The sequence below is a fragment of the Archocentrus centrarchus genome, chromosome 13 (genome assembly GCF_007364275.1).
Source record: "Archocentrus centrarchus isolate MPI-CPG fArcCen1 chromosome 13, fArcCen1, whole genome shotgun sequence".
NCBI classification, from domain to species: Eukaryota; Metazoa; Chordata; class Actinopteri; order Cichliformes; family Cichlidae; genus Archocentrus; species Archocentrus centrarchus.
This window is the reverse complement of record NC_044358.1, coordinates 33,893,834-33,914,134: the sequence shown is the minus strand read 5'-3', so window position 1 is coordinate 33,914,134 and position 20,301 is coordinate 33,893,834. Positions and strand designations below refer to the sequence as shown.

General features: G+C 40.1%; 1 protein-coding gene across 3 annotated transcripts; it reads left to right on the top strand.

Moving 5' to 3' along the window:
* Nucleotides 1–423: 423 nt before the first annotated feature.
* vmp1 (vacuole membrane protein 1) lies at nucleotides 424–18,512 on the top strand. Of its 3 annotated transcripts, none has more exons than XM_030744194.1 (12): nucleotides 424–513; nucleotides 1,095–1,202; nucleotides 1,449–1,581; nucleotides 1,951–2,041; nucleotides 3,246–3,356; nucleotides 9,783–9,950; nucleotides 10,123–10,254; nucleotides 12,723–12,803; nucleotides 12,977–13,093; nucleotides 14,426–14,487; nucleotides 16,886–16,985; nucleotides 17,463–18,512. In XM_030744194.1, the coding sequence occupies exons 2-12, from the start codon at nucleotides 1,124–1,126 to the stop codon at nucleotides 17,604–17,606; spliced, it is 1,218 nt and encodes a 405-aa protein (XP_030600054.1). In that variant the 5' UTR covers nucleotides 424–513; nucleotides 1,095–1,123; the 3' UTR covers nucleotides 17,607–18,512. The 3 variants fall into 3 exon arrangements, with proteins under 3 accessions (XP_030600054.1, XP_030600055.1, XP_030600056.1); XM_030744195.1 differs by lacking the exon at nucleotides 424–513 and adding an exon at nucleotides 518–623; XM_030744196.1 differs by lacking the exon at nucleotides 424–513 and adding an exon at nucleotides 783–980.
* The last annotated feature ends 1,789 nt before the right edge of the window (nucleotides 18,513–20,301 follow it).

Genomic DNA, 20,301 nt, shown 5'->3' with positions numbered 1-20,301 from the left:
ATAAGCTCAGGCAGTGGTACTGATTTGTTGATTCTACCAATGCAGTTTACATGTACCACGTGACTCAAGGTAAAAGTTCACCTGTTGACCTTTCAAGCATTTTCAGTGATTGTGTAATAAAAATGTCAAAGAAAGTGTAGAAGGCACACTTGTGTGATGGTATAAATGCACAGTTGCACTACTATGGTTAGTATTGCAGTTGCCAACCCCCAGTCCCTGTTTCGGCAAATCTGGCAACCTCCCATTGGCCCGCTTCTCACAAGGAACGGAAATAAACAGTCACATCGCTTTCACATTAAAAGTCGTTTATGAGCTGAAGCATGTGATTTCATCTTAAGTTATAATGCAAGCGGTGCACCATGGCCCGCTTCCACATTTACACAATCGATTATTTAACAACAGGATGTAAACAAAAGCTTATGTAAAGAGTATTTTATAGGGCTGCACCAGGAGCGCTGGTTTTACTTTGACACCTGCCAGCGTTTCTTTCCGGGTGAAGAGGACGGGAACGAGGTACGGATGTCATTTAATTTTAACAAACATATCTCTTTCTGACCTGTATAGCGTGTGTTTTTTTATTACTACAACAGTATAGCGGCAACAGTTGTTTTAAACATTTCTGGGTGAGTATAGGGACTCGTTATTGAGTTTAAATGCCGTATTTTGATGTAGAGATTCCCGACGTCACTAGCTCAGTCGTTAGTATTTTGGCTAACCGGTTAGCATGTGAAGGCTTGTGGTGTGCACGTATTTAGCGTGATATCTACTTACAGAGTGACCTACGGAAAGACAACAACTTCTGTCAGCTGTTGCCCTTACTCTCTTAAGGCAGTCTGTAATAGTTTGGCTTTCGCCTCGCTACTTTCTGTGCTTTCTCTCTCAGCCTGAATTTGAATGTCAGGGAACCGGCGTGTGGACGAAATGTTCGCACTGGCAGATATATTATTGGTTCAGAGCCGCTCATAAGGATTTTGTGACTGGTACGATTCCTACACAGTCTGTTGTAATCTGTTGGCCGCTGAGAAACGCGGACACGGGAGGACACTGTGTAACGAGAAAGACCAACTTGTCCTCATTCTCCTGTCTTGTCCTAGACTGCCTGACCTGCCAAACGGTGACAGACATGGCAGCCAATGGAGCAAGCTGTGAGCAGCCTCAGAAACGCGTAGGAGCTAAAGACAAACTGAATGGCAAATCTGCAGGTGAGCTCTAACTTTGAAAATATCAAGTGTCCCTGTTGTGTAACCTTTGATACAGTGACACCCATCACCTCACGGCATGCACAGACTTACAAACACACTGATCGACTCTGGGTTGCTTTCACCTTTCATGGGTGCAAACAACTTACTCAAGTACACTTATTATGTATTTAGCATCATTAATTCAAGAAGATGTATCTGTAAGTATTACAGAGTGTGAAGGAGATTTCAATTCTTTTTGTTCTCCAGACTTGTTGTTAAGAGAGAGGAGACAGAAAGATAAGGAGGAGCGTCTGTCTCTGGTATTGTGGAGGAGACCTGTCACCACTCTGCATTACTTTCTCCTGGAGACCCTCCTTAAGCTAAAGGAGTGGACGTTTCAGTAAGACTTTCAAGGTTTTCACTAGTGTGCCATGTTTGTTGTACTTTGTTGTGCCGTTTGCTTTTCTTAAAATAAAATTGACTACTGGTTGGTAGACATTCCCTGTGATTTCAGCTGTTTTTATATATATATATATATATATATATATATATATATATATATATATATATATATATATATATATATATATATAGTTGTTCTGCCCCTTCACTGTTGTTCTGTCTCAGTGAAGGGGCATTTGTACATTTTAGTGACCATTACTTTACAATAAAGACACCTTTATGGGGAAAATGCAGTGGGAAAACCCCTTATATAGGAAGCTGGGGAAAAAGACGTGATCATTTTTATTTTTCTTGCTTTCCGATTCAGGCTTTGGCAGCGACGAGGCACGGTGTTCCTGTGTTTGGTGCTATGTTCTCTCTTCTCCATCGCTTATTCAGCTGAGGGAGAACACCAGCAAGTAAGTCTCGACTTGATGTGCTTTCTTAAAGACCTAAAGAATCAGCGCAGTTGCTTCATCGCCAACAAGTTTAAAGGTTAATGATGAATCACTTTTTATCTGACTCGAGACTTTCCGAGAATAAAGTTTGTGTTGGGAGATAGTACAGTGTGCTCTGTTGTCAGGTAACCCTTGATCATACTGCTTAAACGTTGTTTACAAATTCATTTGTGTTCTGTCACGGTTCAGTTAAAACACCACAGAGCTTCCTAGAGCCCATTGACCATGGCCTAATCATTAACCTAGTGCAGCAGGTCAAACATAGTAGATGAGCAGAAAATAACAAGCTGATAATAAAGCAATTATAAATGTATTATAAAATACATAATCATCTAAAATAAGGTAATGGGGTCAAAAACATTTTAAATTATTCTTCTGATCGTAATTGTGTTACGATAACATTTAAGACAGACTTCCCCTGTAAAAGAGTATAATGAATATTAGTCCAATGCTGCTTTTTTTTTTTTTTTTTTGTCCTAAAACAATATAATTATTGAAAGGCTAAAACAGTTATCTTTCAGTGTAGTTTATTGTAGAGGTAAGCACTTTTAGAGCAATCATACAAAATACAAGCTGTGTGATCACGTAAATACACAACAGCGCTGCCTGAGTGTTGTGTATATGTATCTTTTGTCTCATTTGTCATTGTGGTGCAGCCTCTCTCTTTAGCAAGTTCATGTAAACCTTACCAGCTTAGACAGCAGCCACCTTCTCTGTCCAGCAGAATTGTCTCCATGATTCCACATCAGCAGCAGGAGAAGGAGGATGGGATAGATGACTGATAGTGATTGCGGTTTTCACTCTTTCTAAACTTCACTCTGTTGTTGTTGTAGCTGAGATAAAATGATCACTTATGGTCTAAAATGTCAGAATTTAGTCAAAACGAAAACAGGAAAAAGAGACTTGTGATTCAGGCCTTTTACCCTTGAGTAAAAGTGACTTCCTCTCTGTGGAGACAACTTATGCACACTTAATCATGTGAGGACAGATGTTCAGCTAATTCTGAAAGGAAGATTGTGATTCAGCTTATGGAGATTCTACCCCAAAAAGATTGTCATCTGATCTTTTGGCTCGATTCCCCATCTCTAAAGTTGTGACTATTCCCTGTTCTTCCCCTTGTCCAATTTCTTTATATGGTTATTTTTCTTCATTTTGTCCCTTGCAGTATGTTCAGTACCTGGAAAAGAAGTTCCTATGGTGTGCCTACTGGGTAGGCCTTGGAATCTTGTCCTCAGTAGGCCTTGGAACTGGTCTACACACCTTCCTTCTTTATCTGGTAAGATAACAGTGGTATGGAAATGTACATGCAAAATATCTTTACATACGTTAAGAGACAAGACAGCTTTCTGTTTGGACTGGACGTCTTTTATATGAATAGACAACAGACCGTGAAACTGTAGTAGCGTACTCGCTGGTCACAGTGTCAGGCTACACTTCATTAAGAAAGAACTACAATCATAACAGGATACAGTAGATGTAGGCCACCCAACTTGGAGAGCAGGTATAGTTGTGAAGAACTTTGTTGTGAGCAAAACGGCAAAAAGGACAACCACTTTTGCACCTGCTCCCTGTCATTACAGTTTTCGAGGTTCAGAACAAAGCTACTTTCAACTGCTCCTATGTCACACTACAGCAGGTAGCTCTGCATGTTTGATTTGGCTGCGTTTTACACTGCATGCCCATCACGACGCAGCCTCAAAGAGGATTTGTGTCTCCGGCTGGAATTGAAAACTTTTGCTTGCCAAGCTAATGTGTAAACAACTACACTATGGAGCCACATTTCCAAATTCCACTCCTGTTTATCATACATATTTCTGGTGTAGAGTTTTCGGGAATCAACCTTTTTATTTATTTATTTTTAAGCATAGGCCTATTAAAAGGCTTAAAAATTGTTTATCAACATTATCTGGTTGGTTATATTGTAGGGTCTTTAGCCACAATACAAAGCGCCTTGAGGCGACAGTTTGTTGTGATTTGGCGCTATATAAATAAAATTGAATTGAATTGAATTATACTCAGCATGGGTCAGAATAACATAACAGCTAGCTATTATCTTGCAGCTTTCATACATAACTGATAGAAATTTGTGCATTTCTTCAAAACCAATGTATGTTCCTGTAGCCACCAGAGGATGGCGTCATAATCCACACCAAGCCAAGAACCTGGCATTGGTTCAAACATCAAACTTTTGTCACACGTCTGTCCAATGCTATCTATGAGTGAAGTGTAATTTTCCCCTGACAGACTGTCACAGAATGACTGTCACACTGAGTCACCATAAATATGCGTCATTGGTCTTTGGTTGTGGCTAAAAGGAGAATTTATCAAAATGAAAGAGAGGAAGAAGTTCTCCACCAGTCCGCTTCATGCTGATGATGTGGCTTCTGTTCTACAGAACATGTGCTGATGTGGTCCAGCTGAGTCAGCCATTTCCATTATAATGAAATAATGGGAAAAGATGTAACTGTGACCTTCCTGTTTTTTCTCTTTTTTTTTTTTTCCTCTAAGAAATGGTGTACACTCCCTCCATTAATTCTTTACAGCTGACTATGAGTCTGAGAGTTGTTTCACTGTCTAGTGTGCTTCTTCTTTATATTCTCTGCAACAATAATGGCATAGCAGCAGTGGCTTATGCCGTATACTCCGTGTGGTTGTGTATTTGAGGGTAATTGCTGCAAAGGTGTGACCTCATTCCATCTCTTCCTCTATATAGAAAAAGGCAAGTCAAGAAATGTATCTAGACCAAAAATTTAAAAAATAGGAAATCAGCTCCTTAAGACAATCGGCTTCCTTTTCCTTATTCACATTACACTAGGATTTTACTGTGTTTGGGCAGTCGTTCACCTTTATATCTTTCAAACAACAACACATTCCATTCATTTCCAAAAATAATTGGTCATGGACTTATTTACCCACATGGCACTGGTCACAGCATGTGATCCTAAACACTCCCTCACACCTCAAAGCTCCTGTCTGGCCACACACAAGACACTTTGTTAGACAAGGCACACTTCAAGTTTTATTTCGCTCTTCCTGACCACCAGACACGACACGTAATACCTAGATGTCCATTCTGCATGTGCATGCACAGAGGTTGAGACATGATTACATACTAAGTCACACTTGCGACCTGGGTGACCCCCGGAGAGCCAGGCAACCTGATGAAGGGGCCTGGCACCCAGCGACTGTCTCATTTTCATTTTCTTTTATTTTTTTTGACACTTCCCCATCTGGCAACAGATACTCTCTGCATGTAGATGGAACATGCTACCACCACTGAACCATTAGTTCCTCATTTCAACTGCTGCTTTTGCAGGCTCCTCACCCATTCATAATCCATAACTCTTTATGGTACCTTACCTCTTCAGGTTTGGGAACTGTGAACACACCGGCCTCATAGTTTGCTATAGTTTGTTAGATTATGGCCTTTCTTGATAACTTGCAGCTCAACTCTGTCTCTGCTACTGTTGTAACTACTCCTTCAGAGCACCGCTCAAACAGCTGATGAGAGCAGTGACTTTTCTGTTTTATCCTCTGTTTCCAACCTAGCATGACAAAGATGCAGTGTCTTTGCAGCCTCAAAGAGTCTCTTTAACTTGGATGTTTACCGGGTGTATTATGGCTGCACTTTCCCTCTGCAGGCCAGAGGCATGCATATTTTTCCATACATGGATGATGGGTTAATATGTACTTTAACTTGGTAGCAGGTGGTCTTGGACACAACTCTTCTCACCCATATGTCCCAGTTAGAGCTCAAAGTAAATGTTGCGTTATCCGGTTCCATGTCATCAGCTTTATTTCACCGGTGTCAGGTTGTTTTCGAGGAAATACCCTCATTTACCTCAGTGCAAATGAGGGTATTTCTTTTCCCCCAGAGGGTGGATGACATTCTCAGCCTCCTTTCTTGTTTCCAAAGAACTTCAAATTCAGTGTTTTTTCCTTTGTTTGCTGGGGAAACTTGCAGCAGCAGCTGCAGTCATTCCACTAGAGCTCCTTTCATCAGCAGCTTGGACTTCGATTCCCCATAGGCACCAAAGCAGGTCAGTGGTGGTCTGGGTTTTCCTGTGTTGTGGTGTTCCTTTGGGATCACTTCCCTCCTGCCAAGAGGCAATGGTTACAGAGTCCTTCCTCTTAGCCAGGGGGGGCTATGTGGAAGCACAAGACAATGTATGCTGGAGCAATTTTTAATTTTTTTTTTTTGCTATTTATTTATTTATTTACAAAATCCTACAAAACCAACAAAGCTATGGGTAGTATCCTTAACCCTCAGAATTTCCTCATTGTTCTGTAAGGGAGACATTTCTTTTTGGTCAGGTAGGATGTTGACCATGTATTGCGTAAACTACCAGGGGTACCAGATCCAGTCTGTCCTGGCTCCTGATATGATTTTGCCAGGAGTGCAGAATGAAGCTGCAAACATGCTTTCCTGCCAGAAGCCTCCTCTTGAGGAGCAGAGACTGAACCCAGTCGTGGTTCAACTGATTTGGTGGATGTACGGCAGGTGTGACAGTCGACCTCTTTGCTTCATAAATGTTGACACACTGTCCACTGTGGTTTCTAGCCCCGAGAACCAACCACCCCATTTGTTCAGGATGCACTGGCACACCCCTGCTCGTCACAGGGTGGAGGGGTGCTCACGCAAAGTGCTGCTCACTTTTCATTTCTTGTGATGAAGCTGTGGTCCAGACAATACATACTAAATCCCCGGGCATCATTGACTAGAGCTCTGTAAATAAGTGGAAGCACTTTTCCAATTGGTCTGTGCATATGTTTCTCAAGTAATTTCAAATGTTACTGGATCAGGAGTGCTCAGTCTTTGCTATCAAAGTGTATGCTGTCTCAGCTCAGCAGGAAAGAATGTGCCTTGTTCAAACAGAGATTTGAGTTTTTTGTTTTTTTTTTGTTTTTGTTTGTTTTTTTAAGAACTTTTGTCCTTTTTGTAGCTGTTTTCATCATATACTAAACACATGACCAGACTGGGTGTTGGTCTTTTCTCTGCATATGTATTAAACTGTTGCATGTATATATCCATGAGTCTATGTACTCTACGTTCTAGTACTCCATGTTCTGTGTTCTGCAGAGCATGACGCAGTGTATTGTGAAAGCAAGATACAAGATAAAATTAATTGCAACAGAATTGCCCCAATAGCTGTGGGCAATCCTAATGAGTAACCCGTCAAACACTGGTATGAATCTCCTGCAATCTGTCACATGCCAGTCCAGGCGTCTTTCATTTTATTTCACTGTTCCATCATCCTCCTGTTGGAGTCTGTGTCTTCTACTATCTTTGTAATATGATATGATATGATATGAAGGGAGTTTCCTGTCCAGAAGAAGTCTGATGTTTATTCAGGTTGTTTGGTTTGAAAGGACAGTGTTGTCCATTGATACGTGGAATTATTGTAAGCTGTCAGTTTCCCTTTGTTACTCTCTTTGTTTGTCCTGGTTAGTTTCATTGAGAGTGCCAAACTCTCCAAATTCTCAGACCCTTTTTGTAATTTTTCACAAGAATGGTGAAACATTCTTTACATTGTTGTCTTGTGATGTAAGTCTGCTGCTCATATGGAGACAATGTCCTGTTTCTTAGTTCGCTAAAACTCATGTTCTGAGTGCTAGCCTGTGCCCAGATCTTTAAATCTGTCCACTCAGTTAGATTTTTTTTTTTTTTGTCTGCCACGATGGTAAGAAACCGTTTCGTTCCAGTGAGCACTGCAGTAGATTTAGAATCAGTCAGCACCATGTGTGGGACTGACATAGTTGTCAAGCTATTAACAAGTGTTGGCCATCAAAGGGAATCCCCCGGTACCTCAGAAATTGGTTCAAGTAGCTGCAGTGTCAAATTTGAGATGGAAACGGAGTGAAGTGTGGTGACAGTTCTGACGAATATCAGGCATTCGCATTGCAGCAACTCCTGTCATACCTCTCTGCTCGAGGTTAATACCAACCATAGATGGAAAATGTGTGATGTTATTTTTAACGAAAAACCACATTTCCCACCAGAAGAATTACGTGGAATTTACCTCAAGCCTGAAACATTAACACATGGCCACATAGAAAGGATGAGGTCATTGTGCTCCTGGGTGGGAGGGGGTCACTCACCAGTATGATCTTACTCTTCATCATGATGTTTTTGGAAGTGTTTCCAAGCAAGCACTGGATTTCATTTAATGTTGTGATTAAACTACTCATACTCATCTTGCCTGTACTTGGGAATTTATCTGATGAGAATGACAAAGCAATGGATCAACATAAATGAAAACCAATATAATTTAATATTTATGTTGATCCATTGCTTTGTCATTTCACCTCTTTCGCAGGAATTTTCCATCATTACTTATTAATTTTGGTAAATTCTTTCCAATTTCAGGCAGAATTTCATGCAAATTAACCAAACACAGTGATATTTACATTTTTCATTTTCCTCTCATGTTCTTCTGGTTGCTTATGATCCCGGGAGGATTAAACATGAATTTTTTTCTTTCTTTTTTTTGGTTGGGAAGGAACCACACCCGCTACCAACAGGTCAACATGTCACTGCAGTCTTCCATGAAATTTGTTGAACTCCTTGACACGGCTAAAATGAAAAATAATGTCATGGCCCTTCCTGTTGCATCATATTGCTAACCATCTTTTTATGCACTGAAGTCCACTACTGGTACAAAGAGGGAAGCAATGTCAGTATGTTGTTTTGTTTTGTTTTTTGTTTTTTTCCTTCTAGCACATCTTGTGAGTTCAAGGATACAGCACAGAAGGTTTGTTTTTAGATTATAAGCACAAATGGTCAATTGAAAAAGCAAATTATGAGCTGTTTGCAGAACAGTGATCAAGCAAAGAACTGTTTGATAGACCCTGAATGAGAGCGCGGTGTCTGTGCTGCTGCATCTCTTGTCAAACGAGCGTATCTGAATGTTAAGAGCTTAGGTGTGTTTTCCTTGGTAACGCTGTCTTGTTGTGTCATGAAGGGCTAATCTTAAATTAAGTTCTCCTTGGTTGAAAAGGGAGTGTCTTGTGTAAACTGGAGAAGCCTTCTTTGTGCTCATACTCGGAGTGGGTGTAGAGTTACTGTGATGGAGCATTTGCAGTCAGCACAGACTAATTGTGCGCTGTCCATCTACTGTCACTGATGTCTGTATCACCTTAAAGAGGTGATAATAAAGTAACTGTGTTGTGGTTACAGGTGGGCCAACTGTTGCTGAGGCCAGGTGGCTCTGCCCAACCAGATACCTGGGCAGTGATAAATGATGACATACCTACCAGTCAGAGAGACTGCATGACTCAGCAGCTGCTGCTGTTTTGTGTCTGCTGTTCACAGTGTAGCACTCACAAGCTGTGTCTAACCATACAGTGTCTTAAATTACAGCAAACTGCAGGCCACAAAAATACAACAATCAACACCTTTTTGAAGTACTTTGAACAAAAGTGATAACTTTACTGAAAGAGGGTTATATTGCTAGACCGCAGTATGAAATATCTGCTCCTGTTCAGAAAGCTGAAGGTGACTGAACTATAAAGATAACCAGAAATCTTTTACCCATGACTTTGATGATGGAGTGTCTCTTGTGTATCCTTTTGTTCACACCCATGCTACAGTTTTTGGCATGTTTACACTCACATTAGGTGTTGCGTGATGCACATTAAACAAAATGACTGTACATGTCCCTTAAAGTAAATTAGCTGATCTGTCAATCTGTCTCGCTCTCAGGGCCCTCACATAGCTTCAGTAACCCTGGCAGCATACGAGTGTGGGTCAACAGATTTCCCAGAGCCTCCCTACCCAGACCAGATTGTTTGCCCCCAAGATGGAGAACTGGAGGGCACCATCTCCATCTTCTCAATCATGTCAAAGGTCCGACTGGAGGCCTGTATGTGGGTGAGTAGTAGTTTGAATAAAAATACCAAGGAGTTATCCACCCTGAAATACACAAAGAATGGGCTCACAGTTGGTGGCATGTGGCAACTGGCAAGTTGTCCAAAAATGCGGACACTTGTGGATGCACTGGAACTCGGTTATTGCAGACATAAAACATTTTGTTTATGTTTAGGGTGCCGGCACTGCCATCGGAGAGCTGCCTCCTTATTTCATGGCCAGAGCAGCTCGTCAGTCGGGAGCTGATCCAGACGACGAGGACTACGAGGAATTTGAGGAGATGCTTGAGCAGGCCGAGGGTGCTCAGGTCAGAACTTTGCTTGCATAGACATTTGTTTATCTATCCATTGAAGTGTTTAATTCCTAAGATTATTTCCCCTTATATTATTTTATATGCGTTGGTGCAACAATACAGACTGTTTTGTATAATATATAGTAGTATATAAGGATTATGCACAGATATGTGTTTCAATAAATGTGATTTTTAAGAAGCCTAAGAAGGCAACATTTAAGTTGTAGCACTTGTTACTAATTTATTAATGAAAAGTTTCTAGAAAAAAAAAGCAGGAAAAGGTTGAATAGATCAGCCTCTTCTTCCATGCTGCTAACAAAAACTAGCTGGTGCTCGCATGTCGCACCTACACTTGCTGCCCGTTGCTGGCCTCCAGTGAAATTCAGAATCCATTTAAAATTTTTATTAATAACATATAAAGCCGAGTTAATAAAACCTTGTTACATCAGTTGGCCTCTCAGATCATGTGATCAGGGTCTCTTAACCTTTCCATGGTCTTATTTTAAAATAGCCGATCACGCCTTTGCGATTGTAGCTCCCAAACTTTGGAGCAGCCTTCCTCAGCCTCTCAGTTCAGCTGAGTCTGCAGTTTGTTTTAAATGAGAAACTTATTTTTGTATTTAGTTTTTTCTTAATCTTTCTCCCATCATTTTTTGGCTCTTGTTCACATCTGATGTGTTTCTGGAAGTCTGTATGTTGGACTTACTGTAAGGCCATATGTTTTTATTTTTAATGTGTGGTTTTATTCAAAGTGTGAAGCACTTAACTGTCTGTTTTTGAAAAAGTGCTTTGCAAATAAAGTTGTTATTCTTTCCAAATAAATTCTATTAAGTTTGAACAGGGACCCAAAGTCATCCACCTTCTATTAAAAAGAAAATGAGTTACACTGAATATTGGGCTATCTGTCCATCTGTTCAGGTTTAATTTAATCTACCTGTTTACACGTTGCCCACTGACTCAATATGATATGATCTTATTTAATTTAGATTCAGTTTCCTAATGTGCAACTGACCATGAAGCCACTGTCCAGTGATTGGTCTTAAAGTGGCATGTGACTTCAGTGAAGCCCCGCCCTTCTTGCACTTCCAGTAAATCTGTGTGTTCGTGGGTGAGTCACCCTGAGCGCAGCTCCCTCTTTAATCATCCCTCGGGCTTTGCTCTCGCTGCCTCCCTCCTTTCCTCCCTCCGTCTCTCTTTTCACTGGCCTCTAATTTGAATGACAGACAGCACTGTCAGGAACTGCATTCACATGACTGGGGAGTGCTGAGATCAGAGGCTGAGTAAGCAGAACAGAAATTAGAGAAATTGTGTACATTGCCTCCATCACCTAGTCTCGCTTCAGTGGTTCTCAGCTAACAAGGTCGGCTTCACATTTGTTGTTCAGGATCAATAGATTTAGGCACTTGTCACAGGTATTCTAAGAAGCACTTTTAAGACCAATATATAATAATTATTGTAATGAATACCAGCCCGTCCCTATTGGTACAATGTTAAAAAAAAAAAAAAAAATTGCCATTGTGTGCACTATATTAGTTTTGCAGGGAGCAGTTAAATTTAAGCAGGCATGCTTGAGCTGCGTCCATCAGGTGGTGAACGATTGAAGTGAAGAAGAATTTGCTTGGTCACAGATCCATGCATGCCACAGGAGGCAATAGTGCAGAGTTGCTTATGAGCCATTTTAACCTGTTATCAGGCGAGGAGCCATATATGGTAACTTGATTTGCTACAAAAAAAATGGCACATTGTTTTCATAGAAAACTTAAGATCCAATTTTGATTAACAGTTGTAGTCACTGGAATGAGATACACTGAAACAAACATGGCAAATGCATCAGAGCTCAGCATTTATAAACCTCTGTGCCACGGGGGATTTTCTGATCTCTACATGTGGAAAACGGAATCTAAAACGAAGGCACAGACAATGGAAAACTAAACTTGAGGTTGAGTTTTGTCCAAAATAAACACTGATATGGTGCTAGTTTCTTTTAACTGCCTTCCTATGTCTGCCATATTCTTCCTATGTCTGAGATGTTCACAGTGTAGCCACAGATGTTTCACCCCCGCAGAGATCGAGGGGGGGGTAAATCACAAGCTCCTCTGCACTTTTGTGCCAAATTTACCAAACACCAGAAAAAGTCTTAAATTACTCCAAAATAGCAGGTATTTTAACCACAGTACTCTCACTATGGCTCTTGTTCCTTGTAATAACACTGGAGACAGCACCACTGTTAAAACCATTTGGCTTGGTTAAAAAAAAAAAAAGCACACATTTGCAAAAAGTACAGAGTGGTTATTTTAAGAAAACAAGTGATTATGTATTCAGAGATTTGTGTGTGCGTGTGCGCGCAAGCACATGTAAAATCTCTGATGCAGGGAAGTGTAACAAGAATTAAAAGCCAGCACCTTAAAATAACACACCCTGCCTGACAGCCAATGATGCATTTACGAATGTTTTATTCACTTGTGGTTGTTGTTGTGTTTCAGGACTTTGTTACAAGAGCAAAGCTGGGAGTGCAGCACATGGTGCAGAAAGTGGGATTCTTTGGCATCTTGGCTTGTGCCTCAGTGAGTAGAAAATTGTCAGGGTCTTGTTTTCTAACTCTTTATTTGGCGTGCGTGATTAATCAGTTACATTTTTTTACTCCTCACTTTACACTTCATTTAACTGAGCTTGTTACTGACAAATTGACGTTCATGCCCAGACTATGAATCAGTACAATCTGATGTGCACATTTCAGATTCCTAATCCTCTCTTTGACCTGGCTGGAATAACTTGCGGACATTTCCTGGTTCCTTTCTGGACCTTCTTTGGAGCAACTCTGATTGGGAAAGCGATCATCAAGATGCACATACAGGTTGGCAGCTTAGCGAAAAGATTTATTAGAGGTGGTTTAAACCTTACAAAAAGATGGTTTACCTCAAACATCACCATGCTTTTCCATTTTTAACATAAGCCCCACAGGCCCACATACTTGCAGCGTCTTGCCTTGAAATATGAATCATGTTTTGTTTCGTGTCATCATGATTCTCTGTCCACAGTCTAATAATGCATCTCAAAAATCTACTCATAGGAAAAAAAAAATAAAGGTTATCCACTGCTGACTGATACACTTTGAACAATCCCCACAACCCCAAAACGTGTGGGAAAGATCAAGCCAAGTGCTTAGATCACGAGTTGGTGACTATGAGAAACTCCTAATTGCACACTTCTGGTTAACTCTTTTTGATGGTGCGCTTTTCCTTCGGGGATTCCTTATTCTCGTTTGAGCTCTGAGATACATGCCATGTCATATAAACTTGCTCTAGATTAAAGGAGGGAAGCTTTTAAGAAGCATTTAACAAGAGTTTGGATTTTTAAAAATGCACAAGATCAAAAAAATTAGAAAACAACCTTAATTACGGAGGGTATTGTTGAGTCTACCACACTAGTGACTAATGTACGCTTAGACTGCAAGGGGTTGTCTGTGTCTGAGGCACTGAGTGCTTCAACAAACTAAAGCCTATCAATCTCTTTGTGGTACCAGCCAATGATCTCACTATGAGAGCTTTCAGACAAAGGAGACTTCAGGCAGCGGGGGGGGGGTGGGGGGGTGATGAAGACTGTAGAGTGGATGTGAGGAGGTTGACCTGAGAGAAGGAAATTGAGCAGACTGTAAGAGGCTACAGGGGGGAGAGACCCCCCACCCCAAAATTTCTGTACCTTGAACCTCTTGGACGTTACATGTCATATCCTGTCTGATTTTGTCCAGGGGGTCATGTGTCATGCAGTTTTATAAGTGATCAATTTCAGGATTTTTTTTTTTTTTTTTTTGGGCAGGGGGGGGGGGGGTTGTGGTTTTGGGCCTCCCACCCCATCCACTTGAGTGCTTTTGGAAACCACACAAAACCCCTCACACAGCCCAAAATTTAGGTTAGCGCCAGGTTTGAGTTTTATAATTGGTGTGTCTGTAAACAGTGGCAGATGTGGCCTCAGTTTCCCAGAGCTGTGTCACTAAAGCTAAGACTAAAAAAGAGATGCTGTTTAAGGAACATATGAAGAACAGTACATTTAAAAAATACAAGACATTTCAGGAGAATTTTTGAATTAAAAATGTTCTGTTTCATCAGCACATGATCAGTTAAAAAAAAAAAGAAAAAAACTGGATTTCAATGCTAAGTCATTAATTTTTTTTTTTTTTTTTTCTCAGAAACTTTTCGTTATCATCACCTTTAGCAAGCACATAGTGGAGCAAATGGTGTCACTCATTGGGTAAGTTTCGTTTTTTAATGTTCTGTACTGATGTGGAACCTGTGTGAGTGTGAGAAAGACTGCTTTAATTAGAAACTTTGTGGAGTCATTGTCTTTCGTTCAGTTTTGTGGTTGGCAGCACATGCGTAAACATTTTCAGATGCATTATGAATACTGAGTGGGGATCCTGTATGAATAAACGCTTTCACTGCGGGGGCGTATTGTATGCGCATGGATTTTTTTTTTTTTTTCTTCTTCCACATAAAGGTATCTCACCCACACCCCCACACCCCCACATGCAATCCATCTCTGCAGCACTGGTGGTCAGGCGTGTGAGGTCCCATCTGAGCATGCTCATCTGACTCACCAAGTTGATCTCTGACTGAGAGAAGAGCCCCAGTGAGGCAGTTATAGAAGAAACATTTTTGACTGCTTTAACTGATCTCAGATTTAGGTAATTTTATGTGAATTAAAAGTAACAAGATTATAGGTTTTGTTTAAACCCATAGTTTGCTCTTTTTTTTTTTTTTTTTCTTTTTTTTTTAAATTTTTTTTAAAGTCAAGTTCAAAATTGTATTTTCTAATAAGGTTTTATTTTGGTTTGAGAAGTTTAGTTATCACAGTGGGTTTGCTATGTTTCACAAATACCCTATATATATATATATATATATATATATATATATATATATATATATATATATATATATATATATATATATATATATATATAAAAATAAATAAATAAATAAATAAAATCTTGTTTTTTTTTTTTAAATAATATGGAGGGTATTTCTGAGGATGTCAGAAGATCAGCAGAGATATTGCACACACACTCAGCACTTTTTGAAGGCAATTGACTCACAGTCATGTAAACAACTCAAATCTCAAGCAAATGCACAAAAATCCCCCTGACAGTTGGTCTGCGGTGTAGTGGTGGTTAACACATTTTCCTTACACATGAAAGATCTGCGATTTGAGACCAGGAAGAGACAAACTCAGTCTCATGGGTCACACTCCCGGTGCCGATCCCAAGCCCGGATAAATGGGAGGGTTGCGTTAGGAAAGGCATCCGGCGTAAAATCTGCGCCATCCACTGTGGCGACCTCTAGGGAAATAATGGAGCAGCTGAAAGTACCTAGAAAGACTGCGTGATGCCTGTTGTGTTCATTATACACTTGAATTAAATACATGTCATGTATGTTTTTGTTTAGTTTTTAGTTTAGTTTCAGCTTTAGCTACATTAAGTCACACATTGCTATTCATCTGAATTTTTTTTTTTTTTTTAAAAAGCTAGCAGAGCTGTCACTCGTCATATTAGCTTTAAAATTGGTATCCTCCTTTGTAGGAACTTATTTTTTACTTTACCTAAAAACAGAACTAAAATTAAAATCAATTTCAAGGTTCTTTCCCATGCTGTGGCTGTACAGATGGCTCTCTGTGACTCGCTATGATGTGTGCAGATAGTTTTTTTTTTTTTTTTTTTCCCTGCTGATACAGGATGTTTCTTTTCCAGTTTCTGTGTGAATTCATGTGTGCTTACATGTAACGTTAGAGCGATAACAAGAGTGAATCACTCAGAACTAGTTAGGTTTATTTGACATCAGCAATTACCCAGTGCCCATTTGGTGTGTGTTATCTCTCTCATGTTTTTGCTTAGTCTAGTCAGGTCTAGACAACATGTTTGTGTCCAGGGCCGGAATTGAATTCATTCAGTGGGAATGCTGTGTACTGAGTACAGCCTGTAGTATATTTTTCTTTTCATGGTAATGATAAGTTTGGAATCATCTAGAGTCTTCTTGAAGCTGTACTGCTGCTGACCAAGTGGTAAAACTACAGTATTAGTACCTGTCTATGACATGAATTGTAAAAATTGTATCAATAATGACTGGCCCCCTGGTGAGCTAAGCCACTACCTAATAAGGACATTAGCACGCCCTCATTAAATGTCTTTCCATCCAGAAGGCAGCAATGGTGGTAAAGGTGATGACATCATTTCGACTCACTTCCTCAGTGAAGGGGCTGACACAGACTCCTATAGAGAGCTAAAGGGTATAAAAGGAGTGTTAAGGAGTCTCTGCTTCATTCCTCTCTGCTGCCTGCTCCTGCTCACAGTAACAATTAGAGGAGGTGGCAGCTCCAAGATAGGGCCCACATGTAGGATGGGGCCTCCATCAGCTGTTGCCTGAATGCTGGTTGACCAGATCAGCAAGGACCTTTTTTTAGTAGTGCTCAGGGAAAGGGAAAACTTGAAAAACAGCTTTTTGAGGCTATTACAGGAACTAAATGTTCAGGATCTAAATCCTCAGTTTTGGTTTCATGTCTAAGAAGGACTGCTTAAAGGGTAAGTGACTGACTGTTTTTCCCTCTCTCTCTGTTTTTTGTTATTTTCTTTTGCTGCTGTGTGGGTATGCAATATCAGGTCGGTGCCCAAACTAGGACCATCTCTGCAGAAGCCCTTCAGGCAATACCTGGAAGCACAAAGGAACAAGCTGCACCATGCTGGAGGAAGTGCACCAGCGGTAAGAAGATTTAGACTTTACCATGCACCACATTTTTCTCTATTAGCTTTGTATGTATTAATTTAAGAGCAACCACTAGGTTTATGAGCTTACTTGTCATCTTTTAAGTCTTGAAAAGGTCAAATTAAAGGCATAGCATCTCCCTAACTATATATAAATCCATGCGACAGTGCATCAGAAGCATAGGAAAAATATCTGAAATATATTTCAGATTATAGGAAGTGGCATAACAAACCTTTTATATAGCTCATTAAATGTAATTAATAAAGAACTTTAGAAAGTGTAAAAGTCAGTGCCCTCTGGTGGACAGACTGTGTATTGCAGTTTCTTATTTGTTGGTTGTCATCCTTCAGTTCTTAATGAGCTGGTTTATCAGTCTAGCTCTAAATACCCAAATTTTGATGAAGTCCACTATTAGCATTTGCTTGTATGAGGGTAATAAATAAAGCATGTCTACCCTAATTTGGGGTTTTTCAGAATGAGAACTGGCTGTCGTGGGTGTTTGAGAAGGTGGTGCTGGTCATGGTCTGCTACTTTGTCATCTCCATTGTCAACTCCATGGCTCAGAGCTACGCCAAGCGGCTGCAGCAGCTGAGGCACTCGGAGGAGAAAACCAAGTGATGGCGAAACAAAGCGGTACAAACATCCCAGCGACTGTATTTGTGCTGCCGCCGAGAGCTCCACACTCAGCCACAGCCACTTACGACTTAACAAACCTCACCCTCATCCATTCTCAAAGAGGCTGAACGCTCAAGAAACCAGGCATTATTTGTTGGTGTGTCTGTGTGCGTGCGCTTTTTGAGGATGCATGTGCTGTTTATCGTTTTCTCCTTCAGGTTTTGTAGTTGTTCCTCATCTCACTCTCTAAGTGTGTCTAGTGTGACTGGTTCTACTGCTGATCTTAACAAGTTACTTTAAATTAACCCATTCATTGACCTCAGAAGTAAAGCAGCGGTTTGGTGGTTGCTGCTGTGTAAGGGCAGTGCCCATCAGATGCTATGCCTTATGCAAGACGGGAAGGTCTGACCTCCCTTGAATATAGCTCTTTACTTATAGACTTGATTTTTATTTAATTTTGTAACATTTATGTATGGAAGAATCTTCATTTGTCTGTACAGCGTGCTGCCAAGATAACTGCTGTGGATGCCGTTTCTTTTCAGGGTTTAATTGTCCTTATGGTTTTTGTCCTGTAAGACCAATTTGTCTTTTGTTTCTGGAATTGTCTATTTAAAAATGGCAAGAGGCAAAAAAAAAAAAAAAAGCAATATCAACTTAAAACGGTGTGGTGTTGATGGTTTGCACACTGTGTAAATATCTTACTATCTTTTTGACAGTATGTTCAGATGTGTTTCTATTCTATGGTCTGTGTGAACATGAGTCAACTTGAACCAAAACCCAAAAGAAAAGGTGATATCATTTGTAAAGTGACAGTGTACTCTCAGCTAACTAGTACCATTTCTATTCTGTACATTTGACTTGAACGTGGGATCGGATCATACATAAAACATGGAAATCGTGGCACTTCTTCTCCAGGCTGAGTCTCTCATTTGTTTGGATTCTGTCCATCCATGGACACCTTTTTTTTTTTTGTAATAGCGATAGATTTAAGACCCAACATTTGATTTGATTTGTAATTTTCTCTTTTGAAATGACCATCTTTAAGGTAAGTGAACATGTCAGCAGTAACACATTTGATTTGACTGCTTTTTAGCACCAGATGCTTCATCCTTCCTCCTTCATCCTTCATAGTTGGACCTGAATTTGGTTTTTGGTGTGGGTTGTTTCTCAGCTGATCTGCCTTCCTGACTCTTAAACGTACTCTGTGGGTTCTGGTCAACTTCAGCTCATGTGGCGTTAGTTCACACTGCTTATCCACATCGTCAGCTAGCTTATCAGACTGGTGTTGGCTGTTGGATTTGCACGGCAACAGCGGTCTGTAAGCTCGCCGAAGTTGTTGGCCTTCAGCGTTTCTGGGTTCACCTCGAGCACTACAGCTACACTTTAGTCGGTCCGTGTGCGGATAACGCAGTGATCACTAAATGCTTCTGAACAGACTCTTTGCTTTTTATGTCACACCAGTTCTAATGTGTAAAATTCATGAACAATAAAGAGATGAAAAGTGATGCCTCTGCCACTTTTCTTTGTGCCGCGCCTTTCAGAATGATCACTAAATGCATTTCACTTCTTTGGAATGATCTCAGCTCAAGGCTCATTAGGTAGGTCTCATGGTCTTTAGCAGGAGTTACAGTTGTCCTTGAACTGTAGACATTTTCTCAGGTCCTTTTAGAGGTTTCTTGTCCAGTTGGAAAATGACAAAGTACCTTTGCTCAAGGATTGAAATACATCCACTTTTTTCTGCTTGATTTGCTCATTCTTGATTGCACCACTCTTAATATTTACACTTATTTCAAAAAAGACAATTTTAACATTAATAGTACAGCAATTTGCCATCTCTGATAAGACAGTTTTATGAAATGCAATGAAAATCATACTAAGTGATTGGGATGGTGAATCTCTTTAAAGGCTACTTGAGCACCTTTCAGAGGGAAATGTAATTAATGTATTTTAAATTGCTAATAGTTAATAGTTTATTTACAGAAACTTGTGATTATTAAAAAAAAAAACACCAACTATGTTTTTGGTAACTATGGGTGATTAAATCATAAATTATATTTTATTGCTCTCATAAGGGAAATTACTCTCTTAAAGCAGAAAGATAAAGAATAAAAAATTGCATGATTACAATAAATTAATGTGAGATTGTGGAAATGGCATTAATAAATATGTATGTATAATAAATAAAAGGAAGGTTTAGAAGTGTGTGGAATCTCCTGACGGGTGTGTTTACCTGTCACCAAAAGCAGAGCTGTTTTAAAGTTTTACAGAGAACGCTTCAGGAATGAGTTCCTAAAGCGTTCTTTATGGCAGTGGGGCTGAATGAGGGAGAAGGAGCTCTCAAGTGTAGGGTGGAGCTGAGATGGACTGTCCATGATGGAAAGCAGTGTGTTGAGTGACCTCCTGAACCTCGCTGACTCAGACGCCTCCAGATTCTGACCAATGATGGTTCCAGCCTTGTGGATTCATTTGTTGATCCTGCTGGAATCTCTGGTCCTGAGTGCAATTTACTTTGCTGTTGGCTGACTAGATCTCCAGCATCTTGGTGCACACAAAGGATCTGTGCAAATCACTCAGCAAGGATTTTCATGAGGTGACCTTGCATTAATAAAAGCAAATATGTACACTTTTTTTTTTTGTACATATCAGAAATAACTGGCTGGCATAGTGGTATGTTTACTAATATGGCATTTTATTAGCC

Bases quoted from the DNA above. Each gene is read 5' to 3' on its own strand.
- vmp1 (XM_030744194.1), top strand. From the start codon at position 1,124: ATGGCAGCCAATGGAGCAAGCTGTGAGCAGCCTCAGAAACGCGTAGGA. The intron at 1,203-1,448 runs GTGAGCTCTAAC...TTTGTTCTCCAG, and splicing joins ACTGAATGGCAAATCTGCAG to ACTTGTTGTTAAGAGAGAGG. The intron at 16,986-17,462 runs GTAAGAAGATTT...GGGGTTTTTCAG, and splicing joins CTGGAGGAAGTGCACCAGCG to AATGAGAACTGGCTGTCGTG.